The 17,431-nt window shown below is 42.8% G+C and overlaps 1 protein-coding gene across 1 annotated transcript in view; it reads right to left on the minus strand.

Moving 5' to 3' along the window:
- Positions 1 to 775: 775 nt before the first annotated feature.
- Positions 776 to 17,431, minus strand: part of CABLES1 (Cdk5 and Abl enzyme substrate 1) — a 121,622-nt gene continuing 104,966 nt past the window's right edge. Inside the window, exons 8-10 of the mRNA XM_049770054.1 lie at positions 4,263 to 4,369; positions 3,275 to 3,482; positions 776 to 1,168 (exon numbers count right to left, since the gene is read on the minus strand). Of these exons, the coding sequence (XP_049626011.1) occupies positions 1,028 to 1,168; positions 3,275 to 3,482; positions 4,263 to 4,369 (456 nt within the window). The 3' untranslated portion in view covers positions 776 to 1,027. The remainder of the gene's footprint in view (positions 1,169 to 3,274; positions 3,483 to 4,262; positions 4,370 to 17,431) is intronic.

Here is a 17,431-nt window from a genome sequence, read left to right on the forward strand (position 1 = left end):
AAGGAGATGACAGTGTAGTGACAAGCCTCAGTTCCGGTTGGCTGGTCAGGCTATCTGGCATATTCGGAGACGTAATATGACTGAGCTTCTGTGCTCTGGGTAGAGATGAGAGCTGCACCTTGATCGACTCAGTGATCAGGTACAGTTTGTCCAAAGCCTCATTACACCCCTCCTGCGCTTGGTCCCCCACCTGGATTTGTAGAAAACACTTGGTAGAGGGATTGCACATAAATGTGCAACTGAGGCACTCTAACATAGAGCACATAGATTCACACCCTGGAACAGCCACCCGAAGTCTTCACAGCAGGAAAGGCCAAGGGTTCAGTAACACACGTACGTATGTAGGGAGGTGGCCCCACATGTCTGCCGCTCCAGCAGCCAGTTACACCCTCCACTTGGCCTTGTCCTGTTGGGGGAAAGGTCATCTTTTAAGGATGGAGGAGACAGCCAAGTGCCTTCCCTCCAGGAATAAATCAAGAAGCAATGGCTCAAGTTTGTCTAATTTGTGAGCTCAGGCTGAGGTCTGCTACACAGAGAAGATGGCCTGGCTTTGGGGCTGGTGTATTTCTCACATTCACACATATCCCATAGGAAGTGCACTTTCCAAGAGCAACTACAATATTTGATTGGCACGTTCTTTTGACATAAGGGAAGGTCTTCTGTAGAGCTGTCCTCCAACACCTGCCAATTTCCTGCTTGGCTCTGGAGAAAAGGCTCCAGACCACACTTGCAAGGTGGGTGGATGGGTGTGCACCTAGGAGGAAGGCCAGAGTGCGCCCCTGCAAAATTCTTGCTCATGGGACCAAAGGGTCCCCTTGTCCTAAATGGGTGTATTGCTTTCCCCTGCAGCTTTGTAAACAGCTTGGAACTCATCTTGATTAGTCAGATTGCAGATTCCCTGAAGTTTCCCCCAGCTGCCAGAGAGGGAGAAAGCTGGCACAGAGGGAAAAGCATGCTAGGCTGAGTACTGCTTCTGCATCATTTCCAGTAGTATGTGAGGTTCTGTCGAGAGATGCGGGATCCTGTGCTAGGAACTCTGGACCAGGCGTCTATAATGGGGCATGACTTCATGCTCGGGCAGATGAAGAGCAAATTCCAAGGCCACTAAAACTGGGAATTCAAAGGCAATGAGTTCTCGTCTGTTTAGCCGGAACTTCTCTTCCAGTTTCTGCAACAAAATGAAAGAAAAATAAAGTGTTTCAACTTTAAAAATCACAGGGGTATGAAGCCAACCATGGTTCAATCCCTGGCAACACATATGGTGCCCTCAGGGGCTGCAAAGGTAAGGTTTTTGCATTCAGCTGACTGAAGTTCCATTCCTGGCACCCGTATTGTACCCTGAGCACTGCCAGGAGTAATTCCTAAACAGAGCCAAGAGAAGCCCCCAAGCACTGCTGGGTATGGCCCCCAAACCAAAGAAAAAAATCACACAAACAAAAATGTATGGGACCCTCAACGGAGTCAGGAGAAAGTCCTGAGGTAGTGTCCCAGGACAATTTGACTACCAGTGAAAATTTCATATTATGTTTTAGCCTTTCTAGTGGTACTGAAGAGGTCTGGGGGTCCCTCCCAAGTAATTCTCTGCCAGCTGGGGCAAATGTAAAGTTTTAGGAGGGGATGTTGTGGGTGGAGCTTTCAGGCTGGGCCTGCTCACTCTGAGTCCCATGGTGAAGTGAGGCAAGGAAAGAAAATGGCCATCTGAGGGGTTGGTGAGGTGGCGCTAGAGGTAAGGTGTAGCCTTGCAAGCGCTAGCCAAGGAAGGACCGCGGTTCGATCCCCCGGCGTCCCATATGGTCCCCCCAAGCCAGGGGCAATTTCTGAGTGCTTAGCCAGGAGTAACCCCTGAGCATCAAACGGGTGTGAGCCCCCCCAAAAGAAATAAAAAGAAGAAGAAAGTGGCCATCTGCATGCTAGTGAGATAGTCCTCATTGGGCATGGGAGCAGCTGGTATCTAGCTCTGGGATAACCAGACACGGAGAACCGTAAGAAATAGAGGTCTCTTTAAGTCTCCCAGTCTTTACTGCGAAAGTCTAGGCAAGACATCATTCATCTTGGAAATGATAAAACTTACCTTTTCAGGCACCTATCTGATCTTATTTTTTTTTAATTCTTTAATTGAATCACCTTAAGATAGTTACAAACTTGTTCATGATTGAGATTCAGTCATCACATTTCTAACACCAGCCCTTCATCAGTGCACATTTCCCTCCACCAATGTCCCCCGTTTCCCCCCTACCCTCGTTCCTTTCCTCCTCTCTGTCTGCCTCTGTGACAGACATTTTTCTTCTCTTTCCCTTCCTTTAGATACTGAGGCTTGCAATATTGTTACTGAAGGGGAAGCATTCATAACACTTTATCTCCTTTCAGCACCCAGCTCTTGTCCAGAGTGACATTTCCAAATAACATTGTCACAATGGTACCTTCTTCGTCCTAATTGTACTCCTCTGCTACTTGTGGTGAGATTCTCGTCATGGGTTAGTCCTCCTGGCCCTCGTCTTTATTGTCTTTGGATATTACTACTATATTGTCTTTTTATAAAATACATATTCCACACATATGTGGGATCATACTATATCCCTCTCCATATCCATCCATGTATAAACAAATTTCATGGCATCATTTTCCCTAACAGTTGTGTAGTATTCTATTGCCATAGATTTTTTATTCTGATATTTTGACTTTATGTTATGTACTTCATATTCTGTGTGAAAACTATATTTTGAAAGAGATGCTTTATCTATATCTTTAAAAAAGAAAGGTCAGGAGTTCCTTACTTTGATAGAACTCACTGTAATACATTTTATAGTTATTATTTTGTTGTTTGGGGGCCACATGAAGCAGTATTCAGAAGTCACTCCTGGTGGTATTTAAAGGACCATGTATTGTTTTGGGAGAGTCAGAACTAGGGTTAATGAGATGCAAAACAGGCATCTTCACCCCTGTACTATCTCTTTGATCCTCAAAATTATCTCATGAGCCTAGTCATTTTGGTAGTTCCTGTCTAAGTAGCATTTAACCCTCCACAGTAACTGAAAATAGATTTTCTTGGTTCAACACAATGTGGGGATCTTTAGTCATATCAGAGGATATCATCCCTCCATTCTAAGTTAGCTTAAGAGGTGAACTGACATCAGGGCAAGAAGGTCACAATCTCACAGCCATGGGCAAAGTCTTTATCTCCGTATCCCAGGTGCAGCCCCTAGCCAAGCTCTTTGGAGAGTGCTGGGGTGGAGGCAGGTCAACTGCCTCCATCTACCAGGACTGGGACACTCACATCAATTAAATGCTTGACTTCATGCTTTTTGAGGTCACTTCCAATTTTAGCTGCCAGCAACACACAAGCTCCAGCACAAAGCTTCCGGTTCTGTTTGTTCAGCTTCCCTTTGAGAGCGAGCTTCTCAAAGTAGACAAAGGCCATGGCCACTGTGGGCTCCTCAAAGCCACAGTCTTCTTGGGCAAGTTTCCGCATGTCTCGCTTCAGGCTAGAGAAAGGCAGACAGGAAGGAAAAGTCTTGTGAGAACTTGGAGTTCAGGGGACCAGCCCCAAGGGAAAAGCCCATTCCACATTAAGGGCATTTCCCCTTTTACATTCCCATAACAGTGGTGTACAGAATGAGATTGAACTCCTGCATGTGAGAAAGTCATGCTCTTTGTGGGCAAAAGCAATCATAACTCCCTTCTGTGGGGGAAGAATGCAGACCAGACCAGGCCTACGAGGTACTCCAGACCACAGTGAAGCCATGTGGCTCTTTGAGGATGTTTGTGGGACCAGGGCAGAGTGAGAGGGGAACTGTGATGAGAAACAAGGTAATTCTGGACAGAGGAACACAGAGAACTGAAATACTTGGAGTCATCTCTCCTGATTTTTGTGATGCTTACTAGAAACAAGAAGGAAGCAAAATAAGAGCACAACCAGAAATGCTGCCCTGGCATGTGGATAGTAAGACAACTTTACACCCTGAGTCTCAGACACTATTTCCTGTGAAATTGACCTTTTCTGTTCTGTCTTCACTTAAGGAAACAGTGAACCCCATCCTTCCTATCCTGAAGTCCCCAAAACACTGAGTTGAGCACTTTACTGAAGATTGCTCCTCCCACAAGCACCTGCCTTGTTCATCGTGCTTACACTCGCGCTGTTAGCAGGATGTGCCCGAAGGCCAGTTCTCAGGACCACGGAACTGAGTGTCCTTCGGCATGTCTGTCACACATGTGCAGAGAAGGGTGTAGAGAGCAAGTCCCAGAGGGTGCTGCCCCCCACGTACCTCCTTATTTTGCTGAGAGTTAATTTAATGTGAGGAAACTTCTCCTTGAAGGTCTCGTTCATGTCCTTCTTGAGATCTGAGGGCTTCACATAATCAATGACTGTAGTCTAGAATAGAAGGGATGACATGTCACATTTTCTAATGGGAAATGACAGCTGCTCACTTTGAAGGCCATCCCCCCACAAGCACCTGCACCAGGTAGCCCTGTGGTCCAGTATTTTAGGAAGCTGGACATTAGGTCTTGTCAGAAACTCTTAGAAACCCACTTTGACAGCAGTTTTCAGTTGGTTTCTGCACTGCCCGCTCTGGACCACAAGGAGTCAGTCTGATGGGCAGTGCCTTCCTCTTGTATCCTAGTTTCTTCCAAAGTACAAGCAGGCTGGGACTGGGCTCTGTGTCCACATGGCACCATCTCCCCACTTTTGTTCTTGATTAGTTGGAAATGAGCAAAATTCAGGCCCTTGAGACAGCAGCTGACAGACACAAAGTGTCCTGGTTGGGCCTCAACCTCCACCAAGTCTTCAACTCAACCTCCCTTAAAGCCAGTACTTTAAGGATGTGATACTTTATGTATGGTGGTAGGATTGCCCAGTGTGCACCATCTCTGAGTCTCCTAGGACATGGGTCAGAGCTTGCCTCCATCATAACCTAGCCCTGACTGAGATCCACAAGTCCTGTTTCTAAAACACATGGCAGTTTGAGGCTATTGAATTTCAACCTATCTTATTTAATTTTTTTAACCACGCCAGGGATGAAACCAAGGGCTAGACAAGGCAAAGTGATTTCTTTTTTTTTTTTTTTTTTTGGTTTTTGGGCCACACACGACTGTGCTCAGGGGCTACTCCTGGCTGTCTGCTCAGAAATAGCTCCTGGCAGGCACAGGGAACCATATGGGACACAGGGATTCGAACCAACCACCTTAGGTCCTGGATCGGCTGTTTGCAAGGCAAACACCGCTGTGCTATCTCTCCGACAAAATGATTTCTTTACCACTGCTGAGTCACACTGACAGCACTTCTGTCTTTTGAAATTTTTATATATTTATGTATTTTTTTTCTTGTTGTTGTATTTTGGGCTATACTCAGTGATGTTCAAGAATACTTCTAGTGGTGTTTGGAGGACCGGATAAGATGTCCAGGACTGAACCTAGGTCAGTCACATATAATGCAAGTGCCCTACCCTCTTTACTATTATTTACAGTGGCTCTGGCCCCATTTCCACCTCTTTTGCAGGAGTCACAATTCAACCATGGGGACTGTGGCTTCTTTTAGCCCATATCCCACCATCTGTCCCTCCCAGGGGGCAGGGCCTTGTTCTATAAGAAAGTACTAAGAATGCTATTTCTTTTTTCATGTCTTTTTCTGGCTGAGACAGTTTGCTCCCCAGTCTTGCTTTTGTCTCTGCTTCTCTAGCTGCCACTGGAGAAGGAGAACTGATTTTTGAGCAAGACTCTCCCATCCCAGTGCTGTCTCTGTCTGTGCAAACCGAAAAACAGAAATGCCTAAGCCTCCAGTGACCCCCATCTCTTCCCCTAACTTTTCTGTCCAGCACATCAAGGGCCCCAGGAGATTTGGAAGGTGGGGGCTGCTGCAGGTCCTGTTTATGCTAGCAGCACAGAGTCCACAATCAGGGCCACCAAGTAGAAGCCCCAAATGAAAAGCTGCTCCCAGAAGCCACTCAGACAGAGCCTTGCGTACTCTAGATGCCCATGAACCCCTGCTCCCCACCAGCCTCAAGAGGGTTCTGCTCTGGGTATGGGATGAATTGCTCCTGGCCCAGGGTCTGACTGCCCTTAATTCTTCAGCTCAGACCCCTGAGAAACCTTGCAACACACTATCCACGAGTTCTGCTTTAGAGGGGGGATGATTTCAACTCCTCCAGAGGTGGACTCCTCTGCCCAGTGCTGGGTGAGTTGAAACCCAGAATCAGCAAACTGAGCTGCAAGAAGGGAAACACCCAGCCCTTAAGCCAGTCATTCCTTCAGACTTCAAAGAGAATGAATTAAAACTGAGGACAATGCTTTGTTCTCACCCCCTCATCAATCTAATTGTGGGTTGACATAGGCTGGTGACTTTAGAGTCTCCTGTGGGTGCTTTTATTCTTCTGAATATGAGTCCCAGTAAAGAGGGTCTGGTTCATTCCTGTGCTGGGACAAACTAAAGGGCCACTGTTCTCAGTGCCACCTAATTCCAGGTCCTGCCCTGCTGTGCTTAGGCTGGGCCTGCAATGGGTAACAGCTGGACCGGACTTGTGATAGATGAGCAGCTTGTATTGTTTTTGCAGAGCAAAGTGGTTCCTTGACAGTTCTTTTTGCAAGAAAGCTTTGTATGCATAAAGGGAAAAGGGGATGAAGGAAGGACCAGGGAGATCATCCTAAATGATGCAAAGTAGGGCTGGGCCCTTGAACCACAGTTCAATCCCCTTTGAGTCCTCACACTGATACTCAACTCCCAACAAAACAAAAAAATGTAGTTTGATCAGAGAGGCAGTTAAGAAAAAAGTCCTGCTCAGCCTGTACTGCAGAGATAGAGTGGTGGTGGTGGTGGTGGGGTGATGTGAATTAGGCCAGCATGGAGTGGACACCTGCTGTCCCCCCGACAATGGAAAGAGACAGTGAGAGCACAATGTGATCATCCGGGGAGGCAGCCATCATGTCTGCAGTAGAGACTCACATACTGTGATCATTTGGTTAAAAACAGATTCATCTGAAGGGTTAGAGAAATGGCTCAAAGGCCTAGAGCACAAGCTTTGCATGTGGGGATCTCAGATTCTGTCCCATCCCATAGCCACAAATGAAGAGACACACTCACAGAAACTGACAAAGACAATCATCTGGGAGTGGGGAGAGGCAACCCTGGTCCCCATCTCAGTTTGTACCTAGAGGATATGGAAGGAAAAGAATCCCTAAATATGCTAGAGAGCTGAGAGGCCTGTCTGATTCCAACAGAAATGATAAAGGGTACTTCCACCTGGGACCCAGAAATGTGCTCCTCCTTCCTCTACTCTCTTGTCCTGGCTGCAGTTCTGAAAAGGTTCTGAAAAGCTATTCTAAAAGGTAGTAGACACCTCTACCATAGCCCTGTGAAACAGGAACCCCTATGGCAAAAAGCAGATCTGACAACCGCAGGGCTCCCTGTGATTCAGGAGTCAACAGAACACCATGACAGACACCAGCATCTCCAAGTCTTGTTTCCTCTCCTAGCAAAGGCAGAAGGGAGATGAGTGATCTCGGCATCTCTTTACAGCACAGAAGCAACTGAATAACCAGGGCTCCAGCCTCCATGGCACCTGTATGACACCATTCTGCACTGAGGGCTCAGCAAGGTATTGGGAAAACAGATGCTCTGTGTGAGCAAAGTTAATTAAGCAGAATGTCCAACCTACAACTAACCTAACTGCCAACAGCTTGGTGTTTCTGCTGTTCTATGCATTTCATCCTTTTCCCTAAGAGTAAATCACAAGAAAACTATGGGATGTAGATGCTGATGCATTTGGCATATATCAAACAACTAGAAACTGCCAGTGCTGATGGAGATGTGGTAAAAAAAAAAAAAGAACCCTCATTTACTATATTGGTGGTAATATTTTTCGGTTCAGCATCTATGGAAAACAGTATAGAGACATCTCAAAAAATAAGAGCACAAAGGCTAGAGTAATAGTACAGCAGGTAGGGTGCTTGCCTTGTATGCCACTGACCTGCGTTTGATCCTCAGTATCCCATATGGTCCCTCCCAGCACCACCAGGAGTGATTCCTGAGTGCAAAGCCAGGAATAACTCCTAAGCATTGCTGGATGTGACTTCCAACACCTCAAAAATAAGAATAGATTTTCCATGACTGAGAAATTCCAATTCTTACCATTGATCCCCCACCAAATAAAAACAGTAATAGAACATATATGCACAGGTTTATAGGTTCACTGCAGTATTTAGTACAATAGTTGGGATATGGAAATGATCCAAATGTCCAGAGACAGATGAATGGATAAAGAAGTGTCACTGCCAGGGTCTAAGGAAGCATAAGAAGGCCCAATGAGGGGCCCACCCCCACACCCCCAGCTCAAATAGCTGACCAGAATTCAGTGAGGTGGTATTTCTCAAGCTTAGTTACAAACATTGATTTGGCCTAAATATCAATCTCCCTTCTGCTATACTAAGTATGTATATATCTGAGCATTTACTTCCAAATATAATAATACAGGTAAATATAACCTTGAATTAATTTCTCTTTACCTGGAAAACTCAGCACCAAGAGATACATAAAACAACTTTAATCCTCATAGTCTTTTAAAAAGCTCTGTAGCCTCAAGCAAACTGCTCTCTCAAATGAATGATTTGCTAGCTAAATTTTCACTTTGGATATAACATCCAAAGTTTGGCCTGGAAGTAGCAATGAGTTGTTAAGAAAATTTTTACCAGGTAAAGATTTATATCTCTTTCAAATAAGTTTGTCTTCTTTTACTACCCCTACTAATAAAAATTGTTTCTTAGTCAGATTTAGGAAGTTAGTTATCTGCAAAAGCCCTAAAATCATAAAACCAGTTCCCTCAGGTAAACCTGATAGGAAAACCTGGCTTCTTGCTAATCCTTTAATCTACATCAGAATTTATACCGAGGGCCTGGCCAGAGAGGAAAAAACTTTGAGATATTAAAATTTATATAGGGAAGCCTCTGGGCTCTTAATTGAAATGTATCTATTCATAAGGTCTGCAAACCACCTAGAAGCGTATGAATTGCTTGAAGATCTAACAGTGTATAGTGATAATGCTTTTGTTAACAAGAGATATGTTTTACTTTGTAAAGAAATAAATGTGAGCTCTTTTTTTTTTTACATGCCATAAAAAACTGCGACTGGCAAAAAATCCTGCATATATACATACCCCTGTTATAAATTGAATAAACCAGAACACTGTTCTCCCACACAACTGCATGTGGCTTTTGTCATTCATCATTCACTAACTCCTGTGTACTCATTTTCCTAAGGAAATTCCGAAAATTTTCCTGACATGTCTGGACCCAAGACAGCAGTGACAAAGGGAAGTTGTGGTATAAGTGCAGAACAGAATACTCTGTAGCCATAAAAATGAAAATCTATAGTTTTCTGAAACTTGGTTGGAACTGGAGGGCACCATGTTAAGTGAAGTGAATCAAGGAAAAAAGAAAAATAACATGATTTCACTCATCTGTGCAGTGAAACAAAACAATGGAATATTTAGTATAGAAGGACGAGATACCTTCAGTCTTGGGGTACAAAAACAATATTAGCAACCAAGAGGGTGAGGGAATGTATGGGAGGAATGAAGAAGTGGACTAGAAGCAATGAAGGACATTGCTGGGGGCCGGAGAGGTGGTGCTAGAGGTAAGGTGTCTGCCTTGCAAGCGCTAGCATAGGACGGATCGCGGTTCGATCCCTGGGTGTCCCATATGGTCCCCCCAAGCCAAGGGCGATTTCTGAGCATATAGCCAGGAGTAACCCCTGAGCGTCAAAAAACAAAAACAAAAAGAAAAAAAAAGAGAGAAGGACAATGGTGGAGGATTTGGGGGAAAATTGGTAGTAGTAAAGTTAGCTAAACATGATGTCATAAACATCAGTGCTGTGACCTAAAGAATAGCAAAACAATTGAAAAATAAAAAAAATTCTATACAGAATAATAAAAAGGAAAAATATTAAAATACATAGCTGACTGGGTAGGGTGGAGATCAGTGTTCCTCAACCAGAGGCAAGATGGCCCCCTATGATACTCCAAGATATTCTAAGGGACAAACTGGCAGAAGGGGGGTGGTATACTGTTGAAAAGAGACTGAGAAAGAGTTGTTGAGGTGATGAAAAAGTGTGGTGGTTAGGCTCATGACACATTAAGAACTTTTTAAAAAGAGGTTTAAACCAGGCCAGCTCCATAGACTCAATTATTTTCTCAAATAAAATGTAAACCGAGCCCTGAAAGATTATTGCTACAATGGCCCACCCAGCAGAAAGCTGGACATCTCAGTAGGAGAGGATGGCCAAGTCTCTACCCCGTTGTTGTCACGCTTGCTGCCTCCATCAACCATGATCATTGTTTTGCCAATGGCCTGCATCACTGACTCTCTATGATTCCCTGATCTGACCATACTCCAGGCACACCAGTTGTTGGGCTGATATCACCAGGCCTTTTTGGAGTGAGTTTGAGCATCCTCTCTCATATTTCCCTTCTTCAGGGAAATCCTGGCAGTTGTAACCACACCCACAAATGCAGTTTCCATGTTCAAACCCGGCCCTCTCCCAGAATGCTCTGCAGCTGAATATATGCTCTGAAAATTTGTAATTCGTAGCTTTGAATTTCTGGACAACTTCATTTGTTTGATGCTATCATCCCTAAAAAAACACCCCATATAACAGACTGATCATATAACAACAAGAGCTTACTTAGCCTTCTGCCATTGTATTAATGACTTCACTGATACACAGTAATTTTCAAAAAAGAGCTTGCTACTGTACTTTTTCTTTCTTTTTATTCCTTTTCTCTTCCATTTTATTTTTTTTATTTCCTTTTTTTTTCTTCAGTAACTTTGCTTTCACTTATCTGGAAACATGTATTATGATTAATTATGTCAACTATGTGATGAATTTTCTTTAAATAAAATAATTTTTTAAAAAGTACCTTGAAAATGGTCCTGAAATGTATTGTGGTGATAACTGTATAACATTATATTTAAAAAAAAAAAACATGGAACTGTATACTCAAAAGAGGTGACCTGTGTGTGAATTAGAGGGCCTTCAAATTTTGGGGGGGGGGGGTTCACACCTGGCAGTGCTCAGGGGTTGCTCCTGGCTCTACACTCAGAAATCATTCCCAGCAGGCTCGGGGGACCAAATGGGATGCAGGGATTCAAACCACAGACCTTCTGCACGCAAGACAAATGCCTTATCTCTATGCTATCTCTCTGGCCCCAGGGCCTTCAGATTTAATTAACTTTGGGCATCTCAGAAGTTGAAGGGTACCAGTCTCAAGCTGCTTTAGTTTCCCAACAATCCCTTTTTCCCTGAAAGTGAGGTAAAAGAATCGCACTGTGTTCCCCCACCTCTCCTAGGGAGATGCTGCTTCCTTGGGGGACAAGCAGCATGGCAGTGGTCTTGAGTGCAATTGGATTTCTACTTGTTTGTTTAAAGGAGATTTCTAGGAAGATGTTGAGTAATTTTTTTTTTCTGAAAAGAAGGTGGTAGGTCAATTAAGTTTGGGAGTTTCTGGCCTATGTCATAGAGACAGTTTTCAATGAAAACAAGGTTAACTCTCGAGGGTGGGGAGAAATTTAATGGGTGACTACTACAGGGGAAGGCTGAGTTAATCTTTCATTTTTTTGAGTGTTCATTTTTCCATTGCTCAACACCTTGTACTAAGATGCAGGGCAAGATGAATTTCTCTGGGGTCAGAGAGATAGTACAGTGTGTAGGGCATTTGCCTTGCGTACAACCAACCCACGTTGGATCCCTGGCACCCCATATAGTCCCCCAATCACTGACAGAAGTGATCTGTGATGTAAGCCCTGAGCACTGCCTAGTGTGACCCCTTCCCCCTAAAATGGGAGGGGAATGGGTTTCTTGATGGGCAATGATGAAGTAAATAAAAGAAGAGTCACTTTATTACAGAGATGGAGTCATTGTGATCTTTGGAGACTGTAAACCTACCATTACCACGAAGATCTGCTATCAGAGAGGGATTTCATCCCGAGAAAGGAAAAGGATCCCTAAACCCATTCAAACAACATTAATTTTGCTGGCATAATCACAGTCAGTTCTTCCACTTACTTTCTCCTCTACTTGTTCTCCACACCCATGAAGGGTGGCAAAGCAGGGAGCAAAACCACCACAGCTTTCAGCTGCCAGGTTGGAGTGATAAATAGCCACTCTCTATGAAACTTTAATTACAAGCCAGTCAACGCACAAAGCAGGCAACATTCGATTCTGACAAGAGACCTTCTACCCTCCCTTCCGGTCCCCAGAAACACCATCATTAGCTAAGGCCCCACAGAAGCCTGCAGGCACTGGGAGGAGGCTCAGCACCTCAAGGCCTGTGGTCACCTTCTGGAAACTTCAAGGCCCAAACCACAGGGACAGCTGCAATTTGTTTTCCATATCTACCCCAGAAGATTTTGTTTTTACTTCAAAATTTTGCCTTTGCAATTTCATAGCAGAAAAAAAAAAGGGTGTGTGTGTGTGTGTGTGACTTGTATGGGTCAAAGTTAAAAATAAAAGTGGAGGAGCCAGAGCTTTTAGCTCAAGAATGAAGTGTTTATCTTGCGTGTGTACAGACAAAAGCAATAGAACTAAGGATGCAAGACAATTTAAAAAGGCTATCATTTAGACTCTGTAAATAATAGGCTTCTTTCTGAGTGTCAGGGAAATGTTCACCTCTGGAATCCTCCCTATACAAGACACATCCTCACTGAAGCAGAGGATGGAGGTTTTATCTTACACTCTGAATAAACAGGAACAAAAAGATGCATCCAACTATATGTTAGCTGGTTAACAGAACCTACAATGTAATTCAGTAAATCTGTTCCTAGGTATTTACCAAATAAAAATAAAATAGACACCCACAATGAGACTTGCACAAGAATGTTTTAAGTAACAATATCCCTAAACTTAAAACAACCCAGTTGCTTCAATAAGAGCATGGATAAATAAAAGGAAGCCCACCTTTTTGTTTTTGTTTTTGTTTTTGGATCACATCCGGCAACACTCATGGGTTACTCCTGGCTCTACACTCAGAAATTGCTCCTGGCAGGCTTGGGGGACCACATGGGATGCTGAGATTTGAATCATGCCTTACCTCCATGCTATGTCTCTGGCCCCTAGCCCTGATTAATCAATTAAAAACAAACCAAATAACTGACATATGAAACATAGTGAATGTTCCTAAGTTGTTTAGAGGAATATGATAAAACCAACACCACTCTAGCACATTTTTATGATTACAATGGTGGGAAATTAGAAATCAGTGAAAACTGAAAAAAGCTCAAACATGTAGATCATATGTCATGTCTTTGACCGATGCTTGGATAAAAAAAATTTAAAGAAGTGGAAAAATTACCTGGAGAGCAGTAAAAATGAAGAGACAAACTATCAGATCCCACTGGATGCAGCAAAAATAGTATTAAAAAGAAAATTCATAGCATCAAAAAACATTGTCTTACACTAAGGAATTAGAAAAAGTACAAAAACAAAAGAATAGTAGGAAGGAAATAATATAAAATAGTGGCAAATAAAAGAGAAACTTTAAAGCTTACACTAAAGATCAAAGCCAATCAGGAGTTGGTTCTCTGAAAGAAAAAACTAAATGGATAAGCCTTTTGGTAGGTTCACTAAAGAAAAAAGCTAGCCCTAATGAAAATGAAGACTAAAAGACAAAATCACAACAGATACCACAGCAGTACAAACATGTTATAATATACCACTATGAAGAAATATATACAAGCAAATTGGACACCCTAGAAGAAATGAGCATGTTTTTAAAACCATGCAATTTTTAAAGAATAAAACAGGAAGAAAGAGCTTGAAGTTATAAAAACAGTGAACCTTCCCTACATACAAAGCATAGGATCAAATAGTTTCACTAATAAATTTTGCCAATTATTCAAAGATATGTTACTTAACTGTCTCAAAATCTTAAAATAAAGAAAAGCATACTACATATTTTACTAGGCCAATATTATACTGCTATTAAAACAAGACAGACAACACACACACAAGAACACTATCTCTGTGTTCTAAAATTCTAATTAAAGGTCAGTATCTCTGATGAGATATACATGCCAAAATACTCAATCCAATCCTCAGCAAATTGAATTCAACATTACATCAAAAGAATCATCATGACCAAATGGGATTTATTCCACAAATTCAAAGATGGTTCAATATACTCAAATCACGAAATGTAATACACATTAAAAAAAAAGGGCAAGCATCACTTGATCATATCAATAGAGGCCAAAAAGGCATTTGAGAAGATTCATCTATATATGATAAAAATTTGGGAATAAGGACTAGGGAGATAGCCTGGAGCACAAACTTTGCATGCAGGAAGTCTGGCTTCTATCCCTGGCATTGCATGGTCTCTGTGTACCATCTGGAGTGGCCCCTGGACAACAAGTGAGGAGCAGCTCCTAAGCACCCCTGGATATCTAAAGACCAAAACTCTAAGGAACTCTGGGAGCAGCCCCTAAGCACCCAGTCAAATGGTGGCCCCAGCACTGCTTGGTGTGGACCAACAAATTACAATCCAAAAAGACTTACTTCAGCATATATGCTCCCTAGTCCATGAACACAGCACCCACATGCACATATCGACCACACCTTCCCTCTCAAGATGTGGACTTTCCTACTTCCATGCTAGAGTTGGGCTCTCTTCAACATTGAAGAAGTCTGCTCTCTTTTTTGAGTGTGTTACTCTCTCCCTTTTTTATTGTCTCCCTCCCCTTCCTCAGAATTTCTAAATTAAATGTTTTTACTTCTCTCTCTCTCTCTCTCTCTCTCTCTCTCTCTCTCTCTCTCTCTCTCTCTCTCTCTCTCTCTCTCTCTCTCTCTCACACACACACACACACACACACACAAGCTTTACTTCATGTATCATGAGGGAAATTAAAAATCTAGACCACACCCTAGGTGGAAAAAGTTGGAAACAAAAATGTTGGCAAGAGGGGACCACAGAGATAACACAGCAGTAGGGTGTTTGCCTTGAACACAGCTGATCCAGGATGGACAATGGTTCTAATCCCAGCATCCCATATGGTCTCCTGAGCCTGCCAGGAGCGACTTCTGAGCGCAGAGACAGGAGGAACCCCTGAGCACCGCCGAATGTGGCCCCCAAACAAAAACAAACAAACAAAAATGTTGGCCAAAAAATGGAAAAAAGAAGCTCTTATACACTATTAGTAAAAAATATAAGTTGGTGTGATCGTAACAGAAAATGGTGTGAACATTTTTCAAAAATTTAAAATCTTGTAGCATAGTTCTCAGAGGTACTTATCTGAAAGATGTAAAAACCTAATTCAAAAGAATATAGGCACATCCATGTTCACTTCAGCATTATTAACAAGTAGACAAAACATGCACATGCACATATCGAGTCATGGAGTCAACCCAAACATCATCTCCTAATGATTAAATAAAGAAGTTGTAGTACAGGTAATTCAACTACCAATCTAAAAATAAAGAGGTTGTATCTTTTTCAACATGGATAGAACTTGAAGTAATTATGCTCAAAGAAATGTCAGGGGGGTTGAAGTGATAGCACAGTGGTAGGGCATTTGCCCTGCACACAGCCTACTCAGGATAGACCCAGTTTCTATCTCCGGCATCCCACATGGTCCCTTGAGCCTGCCAGGAGCAATTTATGAGCACAGAGGCAGGAGTAACCCCTGAGTACCACTTGATGTGTCCCAAAAACCACTAAAAAAAAAAAAAAGAGAAAGAAATGCCAGAAGTGAAAGAAAATTATTGGATGAAGCCATTCACAGGTGAATATATAAAAATGAAAACAAGCTGAAAAAAATACAGTAATATTTGAGAGTCTGGAAAAAATAGTTGTCACTAGAGAAAAGGCAGGGGGATGTAAGAAATGGACAGAGGATAACATCTGAATTGAAAGATAGCATATAACATATAAATGTGTGGGAACACAAATATAGTGAAATGAAGCTATCTCTGGCATTTTACTTATTGTAAATCAATCATAAATAATAAAATTTTATTTTAAAATTATGATTCCATATATATGAAATTCCCAAAGAGTTGGAACTCATCTATGCTGATAAAAGTGAAAAGGAAGGGGAAGCAGATTTATAGAGGTAGGAGGGAACGTTGTAAGAAGATAAAAATGTTCTAAATATGTTGGGGGGTTGGGGAAGCTATAGCCCACAGTGCTGTGGGGGCTAGTCCTGGCTCTGTGCTGGGGTTGACTCCTGGGGGGTGCTCAAGGGACTTTATAGGGGGTGGGATGGAAACTGGGTCTCCAGCATGCAAAGCAGATTGGGGCCTCTCTCTGGGCTGAAATGCTCTATACTTTGGTCAGAATAGAGGCACCCGAATCATGAAACTAGATAAGTGAACACATTTGATCTATGTGAAAGATGCCATATCATGAAGAGAGAAGGGAAAGGAGAAAGGACACTATAGGTTTTGATGGGGTAAAAGAACCAGTTCATTACTTTCAGGGTTGTTTTACTCTGTGGAAGTCACAGAGTAAATTTCAGACCCTGAAATTCCACAGGAATAGAATACCCTAAAATACAAAAACAGCCCCTAGTTCTCAGGATCTGGGCCTGTGCTGGTTTGGCCTAATTTAAGATCAGCCCAACTGTGTGGGTGTAAAGGAGGAGAGGTGTGAGATAGCACCATGTACATACATGCAGAAGGAAGAAAAATGAGTTTAGTGGCTAAAAGTACCGATTTTACACAAATCTGTTCTTCCATACATCAAGGGACAGGCCCCCTAATGAGGTCTGGCCTGGCTGCCCCTTCTCAGCCCTTTGAGTTCACTTCAATGCCATCTCCTCTGAAGTTTCCCTGATAAACACCTTCTACCTCCATCCTCATTTCTAAGATGGGTCCCTCCTCACCTCCTCAATAGAGATTTGCCCATTTGTTCATGGCCCGGCTACTCTCTCTGAGCTAAAGGAGAGCAGACTGTGATTAGTTTGTTCCTCTGTCGGAAGAAATATCATACTGGACCATAGTAACTCAGTCAATATTGCTGGAGCAGACGTATTAAAACTCTGACCCAACATATAAAATATAGCAAGCCAGCAAATAAATCCTTCACTCGTTCTTGATTCTGTAAGTCTGCTGCAAAGTTCAGAGTTCTATGACCCATGCTTGCTTCTACTGATGGTCTCCTGAGAGCTGATTTAAGCTTATTTTTAACACAATAACTCCAACTATCACTCAGAGCAGACAGGAGAAGTAGAAGTCCCACACTGGATCAAAGGTGCCAATATCCATGACTAGAATACTGGGAATATATTTCTTACGAAGCCACCTAGGCAAATATAGTTCAAAAGCATTTTTATCCTTTTAGGAAAAAATGAACTCCTATAGGAAGCACGATCAGCAGAGCCAATGTGCCAAATGAAAAATGACCCACTTGGGGATAGAAGACAAGGAGTACAGAGGCATTCTGCTGAACTGGCTCCT

The sequence above is a fragment of the Suncus etruscus genome, chromosome 3 (genome assembly GCF_024139225.1).
Source record: "Suncus etruscus isolate mSunEtr1 chromosome 3, mSunEtr1.pri.cur, whole genome shotgun sequence".
NCBI lineage: Eukaryota > Metazoa > Chordata > Mammalia > Eulipotyphla > Soricidae > Suncus > Suncus etruscus.